The sequence below is a fragment of the Zea mays genome, chromosome 2 (assembly GCF_902167145.1).
Source record: "Zea mays cultivar B73 chromosome 2, Zm-B73-REFERENCE-NAM-5.0, whole genome shotgun sequence".
Lineage (NCBI taxonomy): Eukaryota > Viridiplantae > Streptophyta > Magnoliopsida > Poales > Poaceae > Zea > Zea mays.
The window spans coordinates 43561457-43587436 of NC_050097.1; the positions used below are offsets into that span (position 1 = coordinate 43561457).

General features: G+C 49.2%; 2 protein-coding genes and 2 non-coding genes across 5 annotated transcripts; 2 read left to right on the forward strand and 2 right to left on the reverse strand.

The window, feature by feature from the left end:
• The first annotated feature begins 3629 nt into the window (after positions 1 to 3629).
• On the forward strand, positions 3630 to 3701 carry TRNAW-CCA (transfer RNA tryptophan (anticodon CCA)). Its single transcript has one exon. It is a non-coding gene; the product is annotated as a tRNA-Trp (tRNA).
• A 655-nt stretch (positions 3702 to 4356) lies between these two features.
• LOC100282135 (plastid-specific 30S ribosomal protein 3) lies at positions 4357 to 6053 on the reverse strand. 2 transcript variants are annotated; one of them, NR_178001.1, is made up of 2 exons: positions 5721 to 6053; positions 4357 to 4892 (listed from the first exon to the last, which is right to left on the reverse strand). NR_178001.1 is itself a non-coding variant. In NM_001412037.1 (2 exons), the coding sequence occupies exons 1-2, from the start codon at positions 6048 to 6050 to the stop codon at positions 4611 to 4613; spliced, it is 564 nt and encodes a 187-aa protein (NP_001398966.1). In that variant the 5' UTR covers positions 6051 to 6053; the 3' UTR covers positions 4357 to 4610. The 2 variants fall into 2 exon arrangements, 1 of the variants encoding a protein (NP_001398966.1); NM_001412037.1 differs by having other exon boundaries at positions 5769 to 6053.
• A 656-nt stretch (positions 6054 to 6709) lies between these two features.
• Positions 6710 to 9632, reverse strand: LOC103646361 (P-type R2R3 Myb protein). Its single transcript, XM_023301609.1, has 3 exons — positions 9198 to 9632; positions 8935 to 9064; positions 6710 to 8058 (listed from the first exon to the last, which is right to left on the reverse strand). The coding sequence occupies exons 1-3, from the start codon at positions 9328 to 9330 to the stop codon at positions 7062 to 7064; spliced, it is 1260 nt and encodes a 419-aa protein (XP_023157377.1). The 5' UTR covers positions 9331 to 9632; the 3' UTR covers positions 6710 to 7061.
• Positions 9633 to 16156: 6524 nt separating this feature from the next.
• Positions 16157 to 16228, forward strand: TRNAW-CCA (transfer RNA tryptophan (anticodon CCA)). The gene has a single exon. It is a non-coding gene; the product is annotated as a tRNA-Trp (tRNA).
• The last annotated feature ends 9752 nt before the right edge of the window (positions 16229 to 25980 follow it).

Here is a 25980-nt window from a genome sequence, read left to right on the forward strand (position 1 = left end):
GAAGCGTACTAGGTCTATTATGCTACATAGCCAATGATATCAAGACAACAAATAGAAACATCGTTTTCTAGCACAGTAGATCCCATATTTGCATCAGATGCTCTTGATTAGCCAAGTGGATCTAGAAAACATCGAGAGACATAAGAGTGTCATTTAATTGATGCTTGCCTCGTAAGCGGTCCCATATTTGCATTGGATGTTGTTGATTAGCCAAGTGGTCCTAGAACTCATCGGGAGACATCAAAGTGATCATTTAATTGATGCTTGCCTCGTAAGCAATCACTACTATAGAAAATAATGCTATCTAGGACATAATATATGTTATACCTTTATTGTAGATAATTTCATTGTAAAGATAGTCAATATGGTTTTGATAAAACTATATGTAATTTAGAAATAACAATACATGGTACATCTACCTGTCACAAATTGATTTTGTATGTGAATGGACTAGGCCACATAAAAGATCCAAACATCCATAGTGTACCCAACCAATTCAAAGGATACATATCATCCACTTTCTCACGTAAACTCCATCATTCTTCTAAATCCATCGCATCCTCTTCATCACAAAACAAAAAAAGTAGGCCTAGATATCAAAACCCCACTATTGGTTGGTCACTTGCCCCAAATATTATCACACACAATCCACTGACACCATGCCCTAGAGTTTGTCTTTGATGAGTACATGGGCTGATGAGCACATTGCCCACTGGTTTCATCATGGATGGTAAAACTGGCCCCCCTCCCTTGAGCATGGATGGACCAAGCCAACTGGTCCCTCATCTACTTGATGTACAAGGCATAGATCAACACATGTGTAAGCTAATGAGTTAGACCTTGTTGTTACCAAATAGGAAACATATTGGTAAACTGATCATGATATGATATGGTGTTCCTATAACCCTAATGCACATACTCTTAATCAATGTGGTTGTGAAGAAGTGTGATGCTTTGTGTTAAATGTGTGTAATTCTGGGATTAACGTTTCTCTCATTTTATTGTGATTATATTGTTGCTGAAATTGTCGTTGTTTTTTGCATTTTTTCAATTTTTTTCTCTGAGATTGTCAGAGACCGCCGAATATAATCATGGCATATTTTCGGCGGCGGCATTTTGCCGCCGGAAATAAGAATATATTTTCGGCGGCTGGCTTGTTGGCCGCCGAAAATAATGGCTATTTTTCGGCAGATAGAGATCACAAAAAATAGACCTAAAGCCGTCGAAAATGACTCTACCTGCTGTAGTAAAAAGAAAGAAGTAGACTGCTTGGCCTACAACTCCTCTCCAAATCTCATATCCCTTGAACGTTCAAATTTTGATGTATTGTTCTGTGCATAGATATATGACGGCGTTGACTTTTTTAAAAAAACTTTGCCTATAATGAGTGAAATCATTGTTAAATTTAGTCAGTATGGATATGTCTTCTTTGACTATTTGTTGTCGTGAGATTTGATTCATCTTTTTCAGAACCGCACAAAATTATTAACTCAAACGATATAATCCCATAGCGATCAGATTTCTCTGGTACACCATCCATCCTAAATTAGTATTAGTTTTAGCTATTGACTTTTTATGTCTATATTCAAATGGATGGTGATGAATCACTACCGGAATCGAGCGTTTTGACGAGTGTCCGCCTGAAAAACACTCGTCAAAGTGTTTGACGAGTGTGACACTCGGCAAAGAGAGCTCGACGAACAGTACATCGACAACGACTTATTTGCCGAGTACTTTAATTGTTGTATAAATGTACAAATATATTATAAAACACATACATTAATTGTTATATGGATGTATTAAAAGCCTAAAACGAATTTTAATTTTGGGAGGGAAGAAGTATAAAGTACTACAGTATTTTGTTTGCTGCCAAAGGCACCATGGGTGCATGTCCATTTTTCTCTGGTGGAGTCGTCCGTGCATGCATGCATGTGAGCACCCACGCGACGATGCCGCGGCGCCGTCTTCCGAGCCAGGCAGGCAGGTAGTACTTTATTAATAGGAGCCCTTGACCACTCTCTCTCGGTCATCAGACGGGCCAATACGGCAAGATGACGAGGTTGCGATCGTTCAGGAACATTTCCATATGCGGTAGATCCGTCCGGCCTGCTGCTTTTTCCAGGTTCAAGGAGATCGAGTTGCACGTTACTTTGCGAGGAACTGTCCGGTCCGCGCGCGGGTCGTTAAAGGTGGCGTACGTACTTAATTAACAAACGTCTTTCGAATCGGTTGGCCAATCAGGCGATGATAACAGTGCTTAACGACAGAGCAAGTACAGCCTCCAGAATAGAATATGTCCACTGCACTCTTTTCCTACCTGGGACACTGTCTGTGATTGTGATGATAGGCCGGCGTGCGTCGGTGCGTGCCTGCACCGCGCCACTTTTGAGATGGCGCGCGAGGGAGTCCGTCCGAGCACATGTTGTTCATGTAACCACTATGTCTTGCATAAAGCTCGTCCCGCAGCGCCAGAGCATGATGCATGCGCGCGTCGTGCATGCGTCCACTGCAGCAAGTCAGGCGCTGGATATGCAGAGAACCAATCACACGGATATTGTTTTCATTCGTGAATTGTGGACGATGGACGCCGCTACTGGTTTAAACTTTGCACAAATGTACCTAACTAAATCACTCCTACATCCATAACCTCCACTTATCCACCGAAACAAATTGAACACGGACTTAGCACGTCATCAAAATCAACGGTTCGTATCGCTGGATAACTTCCTCCCATTTACTCAAATCCAATAGACAATATTATTTGAATCGTCTCTTATCCCGCCTCTCCCTCACCCACGCCCCCCCCCCCTCTCTCCCCTTGACTCACGCCACCAACTAACCTCTCCTCCCACGCCGCCGACAACTCATCCCCTCACTACCAGGGATCATAGCGTTAACATGGGCTATACACTAATATATAATAATCACAAATAAATCTATGTGTATATAAATAACAAATACAAATATACATTTGATTGTACTTAAAAGAATGATGTCTCGTTGACCGCGACTGGACGCAACACGGCGCGGGTGAGACGGAACATGGAGATGGAGCACCCAAGCTGTTTTATGTAACTCTGATTCAATCGATAATAAGGCTTAAGAGGAGACCCCTACATAAAGTGATACACAGACACTGCACTCATCTTCAACCTCGGGAAACCACTTGTAACCTGAGAAGATATTGAACAATTCCACAACTAGAGACCACGGGACGTAGGTATTACGCTTACGAGCGGCCCAAACCTACATAATTTCCTGTGTTCCCGACGTGCACCGCACGTACCATCGAGCCACGATTGACGTTGTTGTCCTCCCAAAAATGCTACGTGGTACTCCCCATAACGTGTTGTCTGTACTTGAGCAACAATCGCTATAAAATTAGAGTAATCACGTATGTTCATCCAGCGTGATGACTCAATATGTGGAATCAATTAAAGAACAGGTTAATAAGTGCATACTAAATAAGCCTTCGGTTGGATTATACATTATCTAAACAAGTTTTAGCTAACATTCGGTTGGATTATACAACTAGTTTAACACAGCGGAAAATCTGCATATGGTGATGGCCCGTTGGCCATGGTAGAAACAATTGTTAAATAGCAGTATTTCGAACTCTTGTCACCGTAGGATCCGTGGCGCAATGGTAGCGCGTCTGACTCCAGATCAGAAGGTTGCGTGTTCGATTCACGTCGGGTTCAATACCCCGGTCTAACTCGGATACCTTTTTTTTTTTCCTCCGCTATCCCTCCAGTGTTTGGGCCGCACCCGCGCGAACCTCCTGGGCCCAGATCCCCGTAAATTCACGTGTACATGTGCACTTGTTAATATGTGATTGATATGATTTTACCATTGTTGCCATAACCTCATGACTAATTTCTCGCATAAGATGAGAATCTGCAAGCTTCTCGTGAGAGAACAAGAGCTCATCATATTCTTTTTGCAATACACCATTTCTGCTAGTGAGCCTTTCCACTTTATCCTGGAGCACATAATTCTTATACTTTTAATCAAGCAACACATGATAGAGTTAATACTATGAGTTTGCTCAAGTTTTCATACCTTCTAACCAAAGTAGCATGAGTACTTAAACTTATCATGCTTTTGGTCAACTTCTCCAAGCATTTAATCCTTTTGATTAGAAATTCTCTTGCTTGTGAAGATATTATTCTTGCCCTTCGATTTTCTCAATGAACTTGAGTACAGTCAACTTATCTTTTTTGCTTAGATGTGTAAAGTATTGATTAAACTCATCATCATCATCACCACTCTTGTTGTGGAAAAAGCTATGTTGATTTTTGTTACCGAATCAGACAGCTGGTTTTTCGTCTGCTGTTAGAAAACAAAAAAATTGACTTGTAACCATACCGAAATGGATTTTATTTGTGTTTCTTGATTTTCCCAACAAAAAACCGACTGATACACGTAATAACTAAGATAAATCACAAGATCATTTCCATGTAAAAAAACCATACGTGAGAACAGATTCGACTGATCTACATTATGTACCATAACTTCAAAATTAACAACAGAGAGGGCATGTAAGGAAACCAATTAACCAACAAAACACAAGCTTGCAAGGTTGAAGAAAGAACAGGGTGGGGAGGAACTCATGTCGAGAGGCTCCCGCCACCCTGCTGCCAGAGGTTGATGATATCGGTGGCCTGGTTGAGAAGGATGATCATCTGCTTCTGTGAGATCCACTCTTTCTCTTCCAACTTCGCTCTAAGCTCCTCCCACGCGTCTTTTCGCGGCCAAAAGTAGTATGGGCTTAACGGGATGCTTCCATAGCCAGGAACCAATTGGTCGAGAGCTATGCCGATGTTCTTCTCCATCCAGATGAACTTGAGCACCAGCATCGGGTCCTGCCTCTCAGGTACCACCACCTTATTCTGCAATACAAGATTCCGGTAATCTCAGTTTTCATTCTGATGATGAAAAAAAATATCTCCATCCTAGTAAAGCTTAAGTGTGCGGTTTTATTGTTTTAACACAGCTCACATCACAAAAATAAGCAGGAAAAATCAAATGTTAAAGCTAGCGTTTCCTCTTTTTTTTTTTTTTTTTTTGCTTTGTGATGGTGCTACAATTGGTCTTTCAGCACCAAAACCCACTTCTTAGTATTCTTTCTAAAGACCAATTTTGATAAAATCGTAGACTCATTTTAGTTCAATATTAACAACTAAGTTTCGACAATGAAAACAAAAAACAATTATTATATACCATTCAGGAACCGATTTACAGGCACTCTCATTACATTCACATACACAACATCTGAGCGCATCAGAATATATATAGCTCCTTTCCAACAGCTATATGGCACAACAGCAAGGTCAGGTAAAGGCTATTTTTCAACATGTATAAATCATTGCCAGTGGAAGCTCGAGGCTTAGCAAGAACAGGCCCGAAAGGCACCCAGCTAACCTGAATTGTCCCTTCTATTAGTTGTGACCAACAAATTCATGGTAAACATAAGCTAGCCAAAGGCAATTGGTGTCACACTGAATGTTGACCCAATTAATCAATTCTAGAGCAAAAATTGATGAATCAGGGCCCGATTCATTAGGATTGAGTTCTACTGAGCATATGGTGTACTTAGAGAGACCAGGGTGGCAAGGAAACATGATCATTTTAAATTTTAACAGCATAATTTCCAGTTGTACAGACATCGGCTGAGCCGGTTAAGTTGCTCGAATCCTATGGGTTCGAAAGTCCATTACCTCCGCCTCCTCCTAGTCGACCGCATCCACACCTGCACCTAGTTGTACCTCTTCTTCCTCTGCAGCGGCGGCAGCGGCAGCGGCGACGACGCTGCGGACAGAGCGAAGTGGCAGCCTCCTGCTCTTGAAACTGACGATGCGAGAGCAGGGCGAGGACGAGGTGGCGGCCAGAGAGGTGGAAGGCCTGGGCGGGGAGACGCGGGCGCGCGGCGACAGGGACGGCGTGCTCGTGGGGTGGACGGCCATTGGGAGCATGGTGTCGAGCCAACGTTCTTCCTCCGCGGATAAGAGGAACAACAAACTTGTGCCGGGAATCCTTGCCCTTTTCATCTTCCCGACTGAGCTGGGAAGAAACCGAGTGGGCTGGATAATATTTGGACCAGGCCTCTCATAGTGTCATGGGCTTGGCCTGTTTGAAGAGGAGGCGCAACATGTTGCAACAGCAACAGCTCCCATCGACGGCGCAAGTACTCTTATGCACTGTTTGCAGATACAAAGACCAATATACAGTGCGTAGTACGTACACTATCAGTAGTATAATGCCACGATATACAACCCTGAACAGTTGGATTCTAAGGTGCTGTTTGGTTTGTGTTTTTTAACATGATCTGATTGCAGCAGTATCTGATTATGTTACCTCGTGTTCGTTCAACAACGGCCCGTAATGAACAGCGGTGGTATCTTATACGAGCTGTGGAATGCAGATCCCCTTGCTCTCTCCCTCCTCTCCTGCGACTTGCGACTCCTTTCTTGTGAGACTATGACTGATTGTTGTCGTGTGTTGTTTTTCCATTTCATGTATGTGTTACATGTGGTACTGCCTAAACAGCATAAAGGGAATGAAAAACATTATCAAGTATATCCAAACAATTAGCGCTTTTCATTCCCATGGTAACAGATATCAGTGTATTTATTTACATTAACATTACCATTACAAGCGCTCAACTAAACGGCACCTAAGTTAATTATATGGGATCAGACGAGGAACGTAAAAAAAAAGATTTTTTTCCCATTTCGATTAGCTCCACCTCACTGCTGCAGTATACTACTGATGAAAATGGTTATCGAATTACATACAGAGCGAAGACGAGACGCTCTGATCACTGTTCTTCAGTCTACAAGAAGCTTTGGCAACTGATGAACGAGTAGTAGACTCTAAATTCGGTACAACCATTTTCTTCCTCGCATGTTTAATCAGGGTGCTGTCAGATTTAACACGAGAACGCGATTTAACCATCAACATTAGTAGTTCGATCTTATTGTTCCGAAATAGCTAGCTATTTACTGTGTCATTTGAACGGCCACATGCCGGCGGACATGCATGTGTCCAGGGCTCACGAGTCAGCAGAACTCCATCGCCGGAGAGTACGCCTCGGGCGCGGGCACAGGCACAGCGACTGACGTCGAGAACGAGGCCGACGACGAGTACGCCTCGGGCGCGGGCATCGCGATGACCGACGTCTGCTGCAGCGACGTCGATGACGAGTACGCCTCGACCGTGGGCATCGCCACCGGTGTCTGCAGCGGCGCCGATGACGGGTACGCTACGAGCGCGGGCATAGCCACCGACGTGTGCAGCGACGCCGAGGACGGGTACGCTGGCTCGGGAGCGGGCACTGCCACGGATGTCGTCGGCAACGACGACGAGTTCACCAGGTTCATTATGCTGTCCCAGTAGCTCTTCTCCTCCTCCGTCTCGTGCAGGCCGGCGTCCGCCTCGTCGTCCCTCGTCGTCGTCGCCGGCGCCGGCCTCAGATCATGCTGGCTCAAGGAGCCGTCGAGAAGCAGGCCCGTGAACCCCGCCGCGGCGAAGCCTGCGTCGGCGACATCGACGACGTGATCGCCCCACTGCTGCTGCTCGTGCTCCTTGCACGCCTCCTCGTACGCCTGCATGGGCTGCATGGCGGCGCGCGCGGCCGCGGCCGCCGCCGCCGCGGCGCCGTGCGCCTCCTGCAGGACCGAGGCGAGCGCGGCGCTCTCGGAGAAGCTCAACGTGGACGTGGGCGAGTCGAGCCGGTGCGCGGCGGCGGCGGGCATCTGCGGCGGCGCCGAGGCGGAGGCCGCGAGCGCGCGCAGCCTGGCCTCGCGCGCCAGGCGCGCCTCGGCCTCGAGCCTGGCGCTCTCCCACTGCGCCGTGTGGCTGAGGTGCGCCGCGGCCTTGGCGTGCTGCGCGCCCGCGGCGCCTCCCCCGCCGCCCGTCCCCAGCGCGTCGGAGCGCGGCTTGTGCGTGACCGGGTCGATGCCCATCTTGGCCAGCCGCTTCTTGAGGTGCGTGTTCCAGTAGTTCTTGATCTCGTTGTCGGTGCGTTTCGGGAGGTGCGTCGCGATCGCCGACCACCTGCATGCATTGCACGCACGGCGGACGCGCGCCATGAGCCCATGAGGGGAAAACAATTATCAGCGATCGCGTTGACAAATCTACAACGGCAGCAGCGTAAAAAAAAACACCGCGGGCGCGGGCGCGGGCGTGGGCGTGCGAGAGCTAGTATACGAGTGCTCAAGTGGTGCAGACACGATGCAGAAGTGACAGAGCGAGTATATGAGTCAAAACGGCAAGAGAGCAGGTGGCTACAGTGGACCAAAGGCCCACAGCGACGGGGGCCGGGCTCCTCATTGAATGGCAGGCTTGAATGCCGAATCATTCGTGGGAAAAAAAGAAGGGGAAATTCGGGGAAGAGCCTCCCGTGGCCCAGCTCTCTCACGCTTTTTCCCGAGATGATGCCTACTATGCATTGAGGGATCAATTCACACAAGCTCAGCTCAGCAGTAGTAGGTGTTGGGCAGGCAATGCAGTATACTACTCCACACTACTCTGCTAAGGTTCAAATTTTCCAGTTACTAGTAAACGCTAGTCGCCAAAATGTATCGTTGGTTTGGTTCATGTAAACCCGCTGCGAGAAACATGCGTACTACACGGTGAATAGAGCGCACTCCGAGAAAAATGCTTGGAAATGTTCCCCATCTCGTGGTGTTCCTGGCCTAGGTACCCGTCCATCATAAATGTGCAAGACAAGGGTGCGGGACGGATGCTAGGTGAGGTGAGTTCTTGACCTGCCGGCCGGGCAGCGCCGCTCGAGCTACTACTACCAGTCAAAATTCGTGCGACGACGATCAACTGAATTCCGGGGTGCAGGGTACGTAGTGGGCGGTGCTATGACAGTACTCCATGCATCCATCAAGGCATCATCAAGGAATGATCGGTTCGAGCGCTCACCTGTTGCCGAGCAGAGCGTGGAGCTGGATGATGGTCTGCTCCTCCTGCAGGCTGAACTTGCCCCGCTTGATGTCCGGCCGGAGGTAGTTCGTCCACCGGAGGCGGCAGCTCTTGCCGCACCGCTGCAGCCCTGCCACACCACACGGCCATATCCGCATGCATGTCAAGGAGGAGCCAGCGCAAACCAAACAGCGTAGCCGAATGCTGCTGGACTTTGATTGTTACTAACTAGTAACTACACTAGCTCGCTATAGCAAGCTCACCGGCTTTGGCGGGCAGCGAGCGCCAGCAGCCGTGGCCGTGCTGCTCAATGTAGGCGAGCAGCTTCTGGTCCTCCTCCGGCGTCCACGGGCCCTTCTTGAGCCCCTCCTTGTCGCAGCACGGCGATCGCCCCATCGCCCGCACTGAGCCTGCGCAGCGCAGCAACACACACACACACAACCACCCTCGCCTGCCTCACAGCAATTCAGCCTCGCTCTTTCTCTTACTACCCCAGGGTGGGGGGGAGGATCAGGGCAATTGACTGCTCGGGATCCTCCTTTCCTTCTGGTTCTCTGGCAGCAGGGCGGGGGGGCACTGTGAGAGTGACTACGAGCGCAGGCAGCAATTGCCAGCACTGAGCAGGGGGGAGTTGCCAAAGCGAGCGAAAGCGACGCACTGATCACTGGTGCGTTGTGGTGCGCCGAGGTCGGTGTGAGGCATAAATAAATAGAGTAGAGGAAAGGAAGGAAAGGGCCGGCCGGGGGGGCGTGGCGATGGCGTTTGCCTGTATTGGCCACGATATCTTCTTCGGGCGCCGCGATCCCGGCTCGGACAGGGGCCCGGGCTGGCAGAGGGGCGGGGCGGGGCGCGCGAGGGCAGCGCGGGGATTTCGCACCGCGCGCTCTAAACTCTCACGTCTCACACGGGCCACGGCCACACCCCCGGTGCGGAAGCGTCGCTGCCAATCGCGATCCACCCGATCAGAGGGCGAGCATTTAACACTCGGCTGGGGCCTCTGATGGTCCAGATTCCCGGGCTGTCTTCTCTGCCTTGCCTTGCACACCGCGGTGTGGCGTATCGTGTTCCCCGCCCCCGGTCCCGCGCGCCCACCGCCGACCTGGCACGACGCCGCGGCCCTACCCGGCCACAAGCAAGCGCTGCCGCGTCGCTCCTCGGCAGTGGGAATCTCGCACGGCTCGCTCCGCTGTATCAGATGATGATGACGATGCTACAAACTCGATTCCAGCCTATGGCATGGCATGGCAGCAGGACGCCAAAACTGTATGACCCATCGCCACACGCATCGCACAGTGCGTCTCATCAAAGCGCGCCCACGTAGTACGGGGGTGTTCCATTCTTTTTTGCTTCTGCTGTGCATGGCTTCTGGACTTCTGGTTGCGGAGTAGAGATGTCAATGGGGAATTCCCCACCGGGTTATAGCATCCCATACCCATCCCCATCATGTTTGATCCATCCTCATACCCATCCCCATACCCATCATGGGTACAAAACTTATCCCATACCCATCCTCATTCGGGTTTCGGGTCCCCAATGGGTCCCCATCCCCAATTAAGGGATAACTAGGTACTAACATGTAGCACAAACAATCTAGAGTTTAGACATCACTACATCGACAAGCACTCATCCATGAACCATGATTCATTCATCCATCCATCAGAAAAGACATAAGTACTTCGGGACCGATAGAAGAAATAGAGTTTTCTCACCTTCCTTGGTCACCATCTGAGTTCGTTGGCGCCCGAGAATTCATGGTCGTCACCGTTGTCTGGGCAGGGCATAGCATATGGCTGGTTATTTTAGGGTTTTGTTTTTTACTAGTTTGCTAGTTGCCTTGTTGGGCCAGGACCTGGGGCCTGATGCGTTGTCGTGTTGCGCTTGGTGGCCAGCTCGGCCTCAACTCATTCATACAAACACGACAGGTGTACACGTAGGAAATACCCATGGGTAATCGGGTTCGGATTATTGCTTACCAAACTCATACCCGTTTACCCAATGGGTGGAGATTTTGTCCCATATCCATACCCATGGGTACAATTTTCGTCTCATACCCGTACCCTAATAGGGGAATTCCCCACGGTTTGGCGGGTATCGGGTCCCCATTGACATCTCTATTGCGGAGACGACGACGCTCGTCGTCGGTTCATCCGGCGCGGGGGCGCCACCGCGCCACGTCCGGGGATTCGTACGTACGCCTTGGGCCTGGGTACGGCGGGGTGCGAGACCGCCGGTGGCGGCACGGCACGCCGCTGCCCCCGCAGCGATCGATCTCTCGCTCGCTCGCTCGCAATGATTTCGTTTCGCCCCGTAGTAGGAGCCACAGGGACTGGGGCTGCGCCCGCGCGCGACGCGTTCCTCTTCTCCGTCGCACCAACCCTGCAAGGAATTAAGGCAGCGTCGCGTGCCGCGGGACGCTGCATTGCTCGGCCGACCGGCGCTGGTCCTGCTCTGCCAGCTTCTATCCATTCCATCGTCGAGATGCATGCAAGGGGGCAAGGTCCGGCGTGGCTCTGGACTGGACGGGCGTGGAAAGCCTTGCCAGTTGCGGCCCCCCGTCCGTTTCCATTGGACGACGGGGGTAATGACTTGATTGCGATCCCGGCCGCGGCGTGTTTAGGGAAACCCTTTTGTTTTACTCATTGATTTCGGTGCCGAGAGAACGCTCCGAGGTGCCGCCGTCGGTTTTCGAGCTCTTCCCATGATCTTCTCGCGGTGTCGGCTCCTGGTTTGCATTGCATGCCGATCGGTGCAGTGCTGCAGCACCTGCCGTTTCCCAGAGAGCGAGCGAGCGTCTTGGCTGTGTCCTGCCTGCGTGGCGGATTTTATCGCATTCGCTTGCGTTGCGTGCCCTGGTCAAAACGACACTGCTTCAAATTGAATTTGCTCCGTCGAGCCCATGCTAGTACGTACTGGCGTGTCCCGAGTAAATGCTCTGTGCCAGTCTGTTGCTCTCTCTCTCTCTCTCTCTCTCTCTCTCTCTGCTTGCAGGTTTACTCTTTCCAGTAAACTGTGTCCACGAGGAAATTTGTCGGTGCTAACCTCGTCCCCTGTCCTTTTTGCCATCCATCCATCCATGATTAATTACGCGGTTACTACGGTGTACGTCGCCATCAAGCTGGCGAGACGAATTATCGTAAGCCTGATTCATTCACCACAGGCCTGGTGGTGAGACGAATTAGGACGCTGTGACGAAGGGAGAGAGAGAGAGAGAGAGGGCCGACTGATGCTGTCTGTACCGGCACTGAACTGAACACCCTGTAAAATTCCGCCAACCTGCAATCGCGAGGCCGGGCGCGCCCGGTCTGGTCTGGACTGGACCTGGACCCTGGTGTGGCGGTACGCCGGGTGGCTTTTGCCATTTACTCCGCTGTTTCCCATGGCCACGGCGAGGACCACCGCTTGCAGCGGGGGACGGAATCATTCACCGGGGCATGTGCGCCTTCTCCAGGAATTTACGACGACCGCCTCGCCTCGCCTCAATCTCACTCTCACCCTCTGTAAGCAAACCTGTAATTTCCGTACGGAGCCGCCAGCTCTCTGCGCGTGACCAGTGCAACTGGCGTATCGGAGCCAGCAAGCAGCTCGGCACCTCTCTGCCTGCCGGCATAGCGCCCCCACGCCAGCCACGTACGTTATCCTCGATGGCCTGCACGCAAGACGGCAGGGGAGTCACATCACGGCGTAGGCTCGTGTTGCGACGCTTCAGGAGTCAACATCCTGGCGATCGCGCGCCGCGCCACTCCGGAGTCCGGACTCCGGACACGCAAGAAGGCAACACATGTGCATGTTGCTAGAGATAGAGCTAGACGGCCGTCCTGGGCGGCCGTCGTAGATGTCCTATTTTGACGGCCGACGTGTGTACGTATGACGTGCATCCGGCCGCGGCAGCGGATCATCCACCGGCGCGGCGATTTGGCTGGCGAGTAGCGCCGCCGGCCGGCGCTTGATTAGGGCGTGGGTGCAGCAGATGCGGTGCGCGAGGATATATATATAATCGTCGCCTGCTGAAGTAGATCGGTGCCATCAGTACTCTGCGACGGGAAAGGGGAACCCGATGCGTCCCCATCGCCCGGCGTCGCCGTCGCCTCGCACCGTTTCGGCAAAAAAACCGACGTGGGGTTCCTGAATTGCTCTGTCCTAGGAACTGAAAGCGATGCGTATGAGCGTGCAAATGGCCACGGCATTTAATCAGAGAAGACGCGCCTCCTAATCTAAATACGTGCTACCTAGACTAGACATCACCTTTCTTTCATTTCTTGCTGCGCCATTCGGCTCATTCAAAGAGAAAAATGACAACAACATCAAAAAAAAGATAGATATAGAGAAAAGAATGGCAAAGGGTCCTACCCGCGCGTTCAACTGACAAAAGGAATCAGGGCGTGCAGCAGCACGTCTTCCCCCCCCCCCCCCCCCCCCCCCCCCCCCCCGGCTGCAAAAAGGAAGAATCGGGATGGACGTGACTGTTACCGCTTCTGTAGTACTACTAGTAGTAAATACGTAGAAAATTACTGCTCCAGCGGGGAGGTCTCTCCACCGATGCAGTACGTACTAGTGGTAGTGGATGGATGTGGGACTTGAGTCTGTCTGGCCGAACAGCGAGCGCGAGCGCTCCTGCGCAGTGGCAGTACCAAAGGTGAAGTGAGTTAATTCAACTGTTGATACACTGACACAGTCAACGTGGCTAGCTCGCTGGACCAGCGGCTTCACATCGCAAGAGGAATCTCGCGCGTGTTTGTAGCGCTTCACTCTAATTTGGGAGCCACAAGACGAGACATCTAGAATCTATTTCTGATTTGGAATAGAATAAAAAGGAAAATTCTAACCCTTCAAATTACCTTCGGTTTTTTAACTCTCAAATTAGCCCTCAAGGTCTTGACTCTTGAGTCTTGAGCCACGCGGACTGGTACCGCGGTACACTCTGCTGCCTTGTTGAGCATAAGATTTCCGGGGTTTTTTTTTTGAGAGAGAGGATGATATTGGACTTCGTAGTTGTAGTGGTATGATTCAATGGGATGTATAGTACAGTGGTACGTGTACGTGCATGCTGTATAACACATGCAGCGACCGAAGAGCAGCAGCTAGCTGAATGCGTGTTCCTCATCTTTGACGGTTATTGGTCCTGTCCAACCTTTTTAGGGTCCTCTTCTTTGGATTCCTGGTCTTCGGCAAATCGGCAGCAATGAACAGTAGCCCTGAGCAGACCCAAAAAGAAAAAAAAGAAATACTTCACTATCCAAATTTACTTTGAAGTAAAAAAAAGCACAAGTATTGATACATATTTTGATAGAAGCGTAGCATGCATAGTGTATATGCTGCCTGTAGACGACATCACATCTACGCCCTTTTTCAATGGCTGTTTTAGTAGCTACTACTTGGCCGATTACGTACATAGTAGTATTGATTGGACGATCCAACGTGTCTTGAGATCTACAATTGTTAATTGAATGCTCTAGCTAATTGAGCAATGTAGGTGACATTGTATTCTGCATTAACCTGAGCCAACCACTGCGATCAACCTAAACAGACGATATCGAGGTAAGTGGACGGCAACAGCACAAGTATTTGCCGAGTATTGAACCACGACGACCACAGACCAGATACCACGGGCATTTTTTTACTCAGATGAGCTGGGAGCGTGACAGGTGTTTAGCAGCTGCCTAGGCGGCTAGGCCAATACACAGGCGCCTGATCGTCCCGGTCGGAGGTCGTTTTAGTACGAGTGTATGGCAAAGGCGTACGTGTACGACCTCGAGATGCTTCCGGCCGGCCGGTCAGTCAGTGTATGAAGCGACCGGGGGTGACTGGTCTGGTCTTCCAGCTTAATGGCTGGGTTAAATGTAGTATATGTATATTGCCGTACTCGGCTACTCGCCGGGATGTTTCGGGCGTACGCGTACGTTCGGTCAACCACTGCTAGTTTCTCGTTCAAGAAAACCTTCAAGTACGAGGCTGTATGAGCATTATGCACAGCGGCAGGGTGGCAGCTAGCAGCGCGTACTACGTACACGCTCGCGCGCGTGCGTGATGGAATATCACCGTACCTCTTATGAGACTGATCATTCACTAATCTGTTCACTCTTCGAACATGACCAATCATATATGTTGAACAGATATGTACAAGTAGAACAGCAGCACTACACTGTAGGTGTACTCGTATGGGGGCGTATGGCCAAACGTATTGTCCACGTACTGGTTCTCTCTGCTTTTTTTTTTGTTTTCCCCTTCTTTAACTCTGTAGTCATGGTCACCGCGCGACCGTGCGATCGAGCGAGGCTGCTCACCGCGCCCGGATTCGCCGGGTGTCCGGACCGGCGAATCACGCTACAGTACGTACGCTTGTTGCACACCGCCGGAACCGGAACGGGACGGCGCAGCGCACCCGACGGCGGTCTCCCTCCCGCGCGCGCACTGGCGCTGGGTCGCGTCTCGGCTCTCCGCCGTCGGACAGCGTCACGTGCCGGTGCATTACTGCGACGGGAGGGTGACCAATAATCAATCGTTTTCCGCGCGTCGATCGGCCGGACGGACGGCTTCTCGACCGGTCTTCATTTCGTGTCGTCCTGATGCTGAACTCGTAACCGACGAGTATAACCGCGGGCGGCCGTGCGCCAGCGCTGCCAGCGGCGCATAGGATTCTTCCTTCCTGCGTCCACCATCCGCGAGACCACGACCAGCGGTGCAAGTGCAACGGTTTGACATCGCATCGTGTCCGGTCCGGTGTATATGCACGGCCCGCCGGGGCACTGTCCAGTCGTCCAGTGTCAATACGTGTTTTTTTTTTGTTTCTTGCTGTATCGTATGCGGCTGGGTGTCCTGGCCGGGCGTACATGGTCAAAGCAGCATCAGAGATCTGGTGTCCACCAGCAATATACCCCCGGCAGGCAGGGGACTGGGCAGGTAAATGTATGGATAGGACTGGTCGACTGGACTCTGGAGTAGTGCGGCCAGTTCCGTTCCGTCGTGTGCACTGCACTGCACTGCATACGGATTGACCGACCTGGGGGCGGAAATGCATTTGGATTCCATTTCGAGGCGGAAGTCTCGCTTCAGTTATTACACGGCGTGATTCCATTACCTAAACAAGTTTTAGCTAATAATAACATTCGGTTGGATTATACAACTAGTTTAATACAGCGGAAAATATGCATATGGTGACATCCCGTTTGCCTATGGACGAAAGAATTGCTGATAAATACACAAATGCCGAACTCTTGTCACCGTAGGATCCGTGGCGCAATGGTAGCGCGTCTGACTCCAGATCAGAAGGTTGCGTGTTCGATTCACGTCGGGTTCAATACCCCTCCAACTCGGATACCTTTTTTGATTTTTTTTCCTCCGCTATCCCTCCAGGCTCCAGTGTTGGGCCGCACCTGCGCGAACCTCCTGGGCACACTCGTATGGCCCAACAAGCACTGACACATGCACATTTATATGGGTATGGTCCTATGGGCCAGCTGGCCAGCCAGTTCAGCTTCTGCTCCTTGCCTCCTTGGTCCTTGCTCAGTTCGGCGTCGCCGGCTCGCTTCAGCTTGTGGCTGCTGCCTGCTGCTCCAATAGGGGGTCGGATACCTTTTTTGATTTTTTTCCTCCGCTATCCCTCCAGGCTCCAGTGTTGGGCCGCACCTGCGCGAACCTCCTGGGCACACTCGTATGGCCCAACAAGCACTAACACATGCACATTTATATGGGTATGGTCCTATGGGCCAGCTGGCCAGCCAGTTCAGCTTCTGCTCCTCGCCTCCTTGGTCCTTGCTCAGTTCGGCGTCGCCGGCTCGCTTCAGCTTGTGGCTGCTGCCTGCTGCTCCAATAGGGGGTCGGCGATCAGCCGTCATCAGTCGGTGCTCCGTTGATCGTTATCCCTGCGTCCAGTCCAGATTCGAGTCCACTTTGCCAGCCGCTATCAGCCTGTCAGAGAAGAACTATAATTATTTTATCGTACAAATGAAATCAAATTTGAAGTTGCAAATAATAACTAAAAAATCAAGTTATTATATTTTTAAAAAAAATTAACAACCTAGAATTGGGAACCGTTGGAGATTAAGGTTGATTTTGTTCCCAATATGTATTTATCAACTTGCAAAACCTAAGTTTAGAGAGTCTCTTTTTAGAGAACTAGTGTAGATGCTCTTAGACATGCCTTTAGTTTGTAGCCGTAGTTGTGGCAAAATTTTCTTCTGCTGCGTAAGACTTACTCGACAATGACTTGTAAAAATGTGACAAAATTCCCTTACGTCCAGTTTGGATCATTGAAATTGAATTCCATTTTAATAATAATAATTTAGGCATATATCAATTAAGCTAATTCGGTTTTATGCAAAATAAATTTGTATACTATTATTAGCAAGATGTCGGAGATATTTATGTGCTATATTTTTTTATTATATAGTAGTGAGACGAAGAGTGTCATGTAAGTTACATAATAGAAACAAATTCTACTAATGCATTAAATCATTTCTCATCCTCTACCCATGAATTTGAGATATGTTTATATCTGATCTTTTAAAAGTATTGGAATATCAAATTCAAACTAAAGAAATTACTTTATTTAGTGAATTTTAATTCTTCTAAAATGGAGGGATCCAAACATACCGTTAGGTATGCTAAGATGTGACTAAAATTTTGAAAGACTAACTTTAGACAAACGTGGCAGAAAATTTGTAGCAATTTTTTTTACACCTCAACCGAACAGGATTGAAATCTCCGAACATCTAAACATGAACTTTTCAGGGCCAAAATAAAAAATAAAATCAGTTGGTGTGTGACTTGGTTAGGACTGGGCATTCGTCTATTAGGGTAATTCGGTTCGGTCTATTCGGGTTCTGAAAAATGAGAACCGGAATTTCCAAAAAATATTTTAGGAACCGAACCCGAATAGACTCATAATTTCGGTTCGATCTATTCGGTCCACCGAATAGACCCGAATTGTAGAGAGACTAGTATATTTTGTTAAAATATATACAATGAATAATTAATTGAAAGTACTATTATTACAACAAGTGACTATAAAAATTAGCATACAAAGATATATATATATATATTATCTTTAAGATGATATCATTATTTCTAGCTAATAAGTTTATAAATCATATAATAATACCATCGTATATTAAGAGTTTTATTTTAATATTTCGGATTATTCGGTCTATTCGGGTTCGATTCGGATTCGGTTTTGGGTTTTAAAATGCCCACCCCTAGACTTGGTGCTATCTAACCGGGCCGGGAGAGATTCTCGGGCTCATGTAGTACTACATATAAAAACGACGAGTTTCCAGAAACAGAAGACCACCACCAGCGCAGCCAATCAACAGCTACGCAGTTCTGGCATCGACGCACAGTAGCAATCTAACGTGCACGCCGCGGAGATGCGAACGTTTCATGGCCTCATGGGTGAAAACAACGTGGCGTTCGGCACGCGTACGTATCTGCTCCTTTGTCACATGCATGTGCCTGCCTAGCCTAGCTAGAGAGCCTAGCTCGGAGAAATGCGCGAGCCCCGTCCCGTGCACGGTTTACAAAACCGTTTAGCCTTAAAAAACCGCTACCCGCCGGTAACGGTTTACCGTCGGTAAACCGGTGAAAACCGGTAAAAACCGACCGGTATGACCAATTCAAATCAATTTGAATTTGAACCGGTTTACCGGCGGAAAGCCGGTGAAAAACCGGCGAAAAACCGCTCTAAACCGTCGGTTAATCGCGAAACAAACTGGTTTTTGTTGTTTTTTACAGAAAATGAATTTTTTTTGAAAAGAATTATTTGTAGTTTGCTCAATTCACATTGCAAAGTAAATATTAATTGATTCACACGACATGTGTTCACCAAAATAACATACGACATACATATGCAACCACAAACTCCAATTCTGATGCAACAAACAACCAGCGAACTCCGCAACAATCAAATACAAGTTCTTTTACAACTCTCCAATGAGGCAACGACACATACGTTGAATTATTTCACAATAATCACATGTTCAGCTCGAGTCATAGTGATAGTACTTAGGCATGTTGGAAGTATCGTGATATTGTTCCAATCTGTCATAGTGATAGTGATAGATCTATACAAAATATATGAGATACATTATCGAGAAAACAAGAGCGACAAATAAATACTTATCCACAAAGCAAAAAAACATATCGGTATGTGTGTGTGGTGTTTGTGTATTGCATGTGCACCTCACCAAGTGTTGAACTTTTCTCCTAGTCAGCAAATCTTAGGAACCCATACAAAAGAACTAGAGCTAAGGGTTCTAGATTGAGTCTTGTTCAGACGGATACTTATTAGAAGAACTGAAGCTACTTGATCCACGGAATCCATCTTGGACAGGAAATGAAACTGAATTTGACCATTAAATGCCTAAACTTGACTTGAGCTACGAGTTTCATCTTCATATATAGCATATAACATCTTCACATATAGCATATAACATTAAACAATATTAATATAGCTAAATTGACCACTAAATACTCAATTGTGGCATTAAATCCGGTTTCCCGGCAAAAATTAGCGGTTTACCGGTCTAAAATAACGGTTCACCGGTCCAAAAAACGGTTTACCATCGGTTTCGGTTTTTATGATTTTTTTTCAAATTTTTTGAATTTGGAACGAATTTGAAAAAAATACCGGTGGTTAACCGAAACCGCACCCCGGCGGTTTCGGTAAACCGACCGGTAAACCGCCGGTTTTTACCGGTTTTGTAAACCTTGGTCCCGTGACAGGCGCATGGATGCCGACTCGTTTTCCCATGCGTGAGCGATCCGTGGATCGATCGCTACGTGTCAGGTTGCTGGCGTCTATTGCTGACGACGCCTGATCCACCCGTGCCGACACGGCCTTGCCTCTGTGTATGTGAGTGTGTATCGGCCCGTGCGAAAAGCGGGTAGTGGCAAGCTCGTGTGCATGGCAAATTGGCAATACGTGCAAGTGATGATGGCCAGAAAGAAGCTTACAAAATGCTGAGGCCGGGTGCGGAATATTCTTGTCGATCGTGTCAGGGCGATGGCATCAGCGCGGGCAGTTGGTAAGTTTGTTCTCACTCTACTACGCATGGGAGTCGGCCAGATCTGGCAAACAAACGCCACCACTCGAGGTTTGTTCCTGCTGTTCTTTTGTTCTCCGTGGGGTTCCATCACACGTCAGGATCGGCAAGCGGGCGGCCATTTAGTATTTTTTATATGTAATTAGATTTGTAACTAAATTATAACTAAGGCAGTGGCGGATCTAGAATTTTATCGAAGGGTATGCCGTTCAAATTTTATATACATATCTTGAAAATTTTATTTTATAACTATATAATAATTATAGAATTTGCATCGTGATTCATTATTGATGCACTAAGTAATGCAATAAGACCTAAATTCAAGGATTAAGTTAAATCATCCATTAAATACAACATAAATGGTTTAAAATTCATATTGATAGTTCAAATACAACCATAAAGAAGTATTAGAGATTTACACATTATTTGTTGACTGCCTTCCAAAGGAACATAAATGTTTTAGATCTCATGAGTGTCACGTGGATATCACGAGTGTTTATGTCCAGTGACGATGTCAACATGTATTGATAACACAACAAGCTCGTCGTGGCCACGCCAACTTGGGAGGGGCAGGCCGGGCAAGCAGCAGACCGCAGGCAGCAGGTCAAACACAGGCTCAACGGCATAGCAGACGCCCGCATCCATACCATAGGGGACGAGGGAGAACATCCGCTCACATGGTATGCCGTGGCATATACGACATACCATGTAGCTCCGTCACTGAACTAACGGCTAAGGCGACCCTATTCGTGAAAATTTCAGGGACAAGGTGAACCCTGACCCATCTACAAAGAACATTCACATGTGGGATATTCTCGCTCTTGGTGATCTGCCTATCAAACACCACTGATCATGGAGCCATCCCATCCATCCCAGACCGTCCTTGCATCCAAACGCTACATATGTCGCTCCATATGGCGTTAGCATGTACTAGCATGCTACTTACTAAAATCTTTTGGTGTCATTTTGATACCATCCTAAAACCACCACAAGCTTGCACATAACGAAGCTAAATGTTTGCTCCATCGTGGCTCGTGGGCACCGACGAGAATGCAAGTATGTCGCGCTTCGAATCTGAAAGGGAAATAGGGTCAAACCTTTTCTAAATGATTTTGGTGGTTGAATTGCCCAACACAAATTATTGGACTAACTAGTTTGCTCTAGAATATACGTTCCACAGGTGCCAGAGGTTCACAACAAACCAATACAAAGTTAAAAGAAAGGGTTCAAATGAAAGGAGCAAAGAAAACCGAAGGTTGCCCTGGTCTGGCGCACCGAACTATCCGGTGTGCCACCGGACAGTGTCCGGTGCACCAGGGAGATCCACTCCGAACTGCTCAGCTTCGGGAATTTGGGGAGTCACTCCGCTATAATTCACTGAACTGTCCGGTGCACCACCGGACTGTACGATGTGCCATGCGGAGCAACGGCTAACAGCGCCAATGGTCTTCTGCAAAAGTGAATAGTGCATGAACAGTGCGCGGACAGCGCGCGCAGAGTCAGAGCAGACGCCAGAAGGCGCACCAGACAGTGAACAGTGACTGTCCAGTGGCCTCACTTGTCAGAGCTCCAACGGTCGAACCCTAATGGTTGGGTGATGTGGCTAGCGCACCGGACTGTCCAGTGCGCCCGTCGACAGACAGCCTCCCCAACGACCACTTTGGTGGTTGGAGCTATAAATACCCCCCAACCACCACACTTCAAGGCATCCAAGTTTTCAGCCAACACATTTAATACAAGAGCTAGTGCATTCAATACAAGACACAAATAGATTGAATCAAAATCTCTCCAAGTCCCAATTCCACTCAAAGCAATTAGTGACTAGAAGAGAGAGTTTTGCCGTGTTCTTTTGAGCTCTTGCGCTTGGATCACTTTTCTTCTTCCCATTTCTTGTTCCCAAGTTCTTTGTAAACAAAACAAGAGACACCAATTGTGTGGTGGTCCTTGTGGGGACTAAGTGTCCCAATTGATTGAGGAGAAAAGCTCACTCGGTCTAAGTGACCGTTTGAGAGAGGGAAAGGGTTGAAAGAGACCCGGTCTTTGTGACCACCTCAACGGGGAGTAGGTTTGCAAGAACCGAACCTCGGTAAAACAAATCATCGTGTCATCCGCCTTATTTGCTTGTGATTGGTTTTTCGCGCTCTCTTTCGGACTCGATTATATTTCTAACGCTAACCCCGGCTTGTAGTTGTGCTTAAACTTTATAAATTTCAGATTTGCCTATCACCCCCCCTCTAGGCGACTTCCAATTGGTATCAAAGGCCGGTACTTCATTAAAGCCTAACCACTCGAAGTGATGTCGGGAACTCACGCCAAGAAGGAGATGGTGACCGGCGAGAAGCCCGCCACAAGCCACAGGAAAACTCCATCGGGGGAGTCCGGCAACAAGAAGGAGGAATCACCTCCCCGCGTCAAGTCGCACCGGAGTGGCGACAAGAAGAAGAAAATGAAGAAAGTGGTCTACTACGAGACCGATTCTTCATCGCCTTCCACCTCCGGCTCCGACACGCCGTCCATCACTTCTAAGCGTCAAGAGCGCAAGAAGTTTAGTAAGATCCCCTTACGCTACCCTCGCATTTCTAAACATACTCCATTACTTTCTGTCCCATTATGCAAACCACCGGTTTTTACGGTTAAGATTATTATATGTGGAGTGATAAAATGAGGCACCATCTAACCTCACTCCACACTAGCATTTGGGATGTTGTTGAGTTTGGAGCACAGGTACCATCCGTAGGGGATGAAGGATATGATTCAAACGAAGTTGCCCAAATCCGGCACTTCAACTCCCAAGCCACTACTATACTCCTCGCCTCTCTAAGTTGAGAGGAGTATAATAAGGTGCAAGGGTTGAAGAGTGCCAAAGAGATTTGGGACGTGCTCAAGACCGCGCACGAAGGAGATGAGGTGACCAAGATCACCAAGCGGGAAACGATCGAGGGGGAGCTCGGTCGGTTCATGCTCAACCAAGGGGAGGAGCCACAAGCCATGTACAACCGGCTCAAGACCTTGGTGAACCAAGTGCGCAACCTCGGGAGCACCAAATGGGATGACCATGAAATGGTCAAGGTTATTCTAAGATCACTCGTTTTTCTTAACCCTACACAAGTTCAATTAATTCGTGGTGATCCTAGATATAAGCTAATGTCTCCCGAGGAAGTGATAGGAAAATTTGTGAGCTTTGTGTTGATGATCAAAGGCTCCAAACAAATCATTGAGCGAGGTGCCACCTCCACACCTGAGGTGCAACCCGTCACATTCAAAGCGACGGAAGAGAAGAAAGAAGAGTCTACATCGAGTAGGCTTCCCATCGACGCCTCCAAGCTCGACAACGAGGAGATGACGCTCATCATCAAGAGCTTCCGCCAAATCCTCAAGCAAAGAAGGGGGAAAGATTACAAGCCTCGCTCCAAGAAAGTTTGCTACAAATGTGGTAAGCCCGGTCATTTTATTGCTAAGTGTCCATTGTCTAGTGATAGTGACAGGGGCGACGACAAGAAGGGAAAGAGGAAGGAAAAGAAGAGATATTACAAGAAGAAGGGCGGCACGTATGTCGGGAATGAGACTCTGATGAGAGCTCCACCGACTCCTCCTCCGACGAGGACGCCGCCAACATCGTCGTCAACAAGGGTCTCCACTTCCCCAACGTCGGCCACAAGTGCCTCATGGCAAAAGACGACAAAAAGAAGGTAAAATCTAGAGCCTCCACTAAATATGCAACATCTAGTGATGAGGAGAACTCTAGTGATGATGAGGATAATTTACTTGCCCTTTTGCCAACCTAAACATGCAACAAAAGGAAAAACTAAATAAATTGATAGGTGCTATTAATGAGAAGGATGAACTCTTGGATAGCCAAGAGGACTTCCTTATTAAAGAAACAAGAAGCATGTTAAGGTCAAAAATGCTTATGCTCAGGAAGTAGAAAAATGTGAAAAATTAACTAGTGAGCTAAGCACTTGCCATGACACTATTTCCAACCTTAGATTTGAGAATGCTAGTTTACTTGCTAAGATTGACAAATTAAATGAATCAATTTCTAGCCTTAAAACTGAGAATGATAAGTTAAATGCTAAGGCTAAAAATTTAAATGTTTGCAATGATATTGTTTCCAATCTTAGAAATGAAAATGTCATGTTACATGCTAAGATTGATGAGTTAAATATTTGCAAACCCTCTACTTCTACCATTGAGCCTGTGACTATATGTAGAGACATTAATGTTGATGCTATTCATGATCACCTAGCTTTAATTAAACAACAAAATGATCACATAGCTCAACTTAGTGCTAAAATTAATGAGCATGACTTAGAAAATGAAAATTTTAAATTTGCTAGAAGCATGCTCTATAGTGGGAGACGCACATGCAATAAGGATGGCATTGGCTTCTGTCGGTACCCTGAATCAGGGGTACCCTCTACTACGGTATAAAGACGCTGTACACGTACGACGTCTCCTGGCCGCACGAAGAACGGCGCCCGACCCCACCGCATGGGCAGGTCTAGGAGCACCGCGCGGCAAAGGAAGATGATGCACCCAGGATGCATCATTGGGTCCTATCGGCGTTTCGACCCCGGGGGGTCCCTGGACCGACGAGTAAATTGTCGCTGGGTGTCCCAGCCCAGATGGGTCGGCGCGAGACGGGACACAAAGGGGGGAGAACAGTAAGGGGAAACCGCAGCCTTCGTGTTGTCCTGCGCCCAGGGCGGATGGATGCACTTGCAGTAGGGGGTTACAAGCGTTCGCGTGGGAGAGAGAGAGAGAGCGAGAGCCTTATGCGCCGGCCCGTTCTCCCGCGCGGCCAACCTTTTTTGTATGAGAGCCCTGGACCTTCCTTTTATAGGCGTAAGGAGAGGGTCCAGGTGCACAATGGGGGGGGTATAGCAGTGTGCTAACGTGTCTAGCGGAGAGGAGCTAGAGCCCTAAGTACATGCTGTCGTGGCAGTCGGAGAGGTTTTGGCACCCTGTTCATGTGATGTCGTGGCCGTCGGAGGAGCGTTTGGGCCCTGTGGAAGGACAGCTGTCGGGGCTGTCGAGTCCTTGCTGACGTCTCCTTGCTTTCGTAGGGGGCTGAGAGCCGCCGTCGTCATGGAGCACGCGGGGCGCCATCATTATTTGTTTACCGGGGCGAGCCAGATGGGACGCCGGTCTTGTTCCCCGTAGCCTGAGCTAGCTAGGGGTAGGGTAATGATGCCCCCCCTGTGACGTGGTCGGTCCGAGCCCTAGGTCGGGCGAGACGAAGGCTCCTCCGAGGTCGAGGTCGAGTCCGTCTTCCGAGGTCGAGGCTGAGTCCGAGCCCTGGGTCAGGCGAGGCGGATTCCGTCTTCCGAGGTCGAGGTTGAGTCTGAGCCCTGGGTCGGGCGAGGCGGAGACCGTCTTCCGAGGCTGAGGCTGTGTCCGAGCCCTAGGGTCGGGTGAGGCGGAGTCCGCCTTCCGAGGTCGAGGTTGAGTCCGAGCCCTGGGTCGGGCGAGGCGGAGACCGTCTTCCGAGGCCGAGGCTGTGTCCGAGCCCTGGGGCCGGGCGAGGCGGAGTCCGTCTTCTGAGGTCGAGGTTGAGTCCGAGCCCTAGGGTCGGGCGAAGCGGAGTCCATCGTCCAGCGTCGAGGTTGAGCCCGAGCCCTGGGGTTGGGCGAGGTGGAGCTTCCTATGGCGCCCGAGGCTGTACTTAGCTGCTGTCAGCCTCACTCTGTCGAGTGGCACAACAGTCGGAGCGACGCAAGCGACGCTGTTTTCTTGTCAGGTCGGTCAGTGGAGCGACGAAGTGGCTGCGGTCACTTCGGCTATGTCGACTGAAGAGCGCGCGTCAGGATAAGGTGTCAGGCGATCCTTGCATTAAATGCTCCTGCGATATGGTCGGTTGGTGTGGCGATTTGGCCAAGGTTGCTTCTCCATGAAGCCTACCCGAGCTGTGCCTCGAGCGAATCGATGGTCCGTCCGTTGCTTGAGGGGACCCTCGGGCGAGGCGTGAATCTTCCGGGGTCGGCTGTCTTTGCCCGAGGTCGGGCTCGGG

What these genes read in the sequence shown, in the direction of transcription:
- LOC100282135 (NM_001412037.1), bottom strand. Translation starts at nt 6,050, where the DNA reads ATGAAAAGGGCAAGGATTCCCGGCACAAGTTTGTTGTTCCTCTTATCC. An exon ending in CCGCTGCAGAGGAAGAAGAG is followed by an intron (nt 4,893 to 5,768) that starts GTACAACTAGGT and finishes CTTGTATTGCAG; the next exon opens with AATAAGGTGGTGGTACCTGA.
- LOC103646361 (XM_023301609.1), bottom strand. Translation starts at nt 9,330, where the DNA reads ATGGGGCGATCGCCGTGCTGCGACAAGGAGGGGCTCAAGAAGGGCCCG. An exon ending in CTCGCTGCCCGCCAAAGCCG is followed by an intron (nt 9,065 to 9,197) that starts GTGAGCTTGCTA and finishes GTGGTGTGGCAG; the next exon opens with GGCTGCAGCGGTGCGGCAAG. An exon ending in CACGCTCTGCTCGGCAACAG is followed by an intron (nt 8,059 to 8,934) that starts GTGAGCGCTCGA and finishes CAATGCATGCAG; the next exon opens with GTGGTCGGCGATCGCGACGC.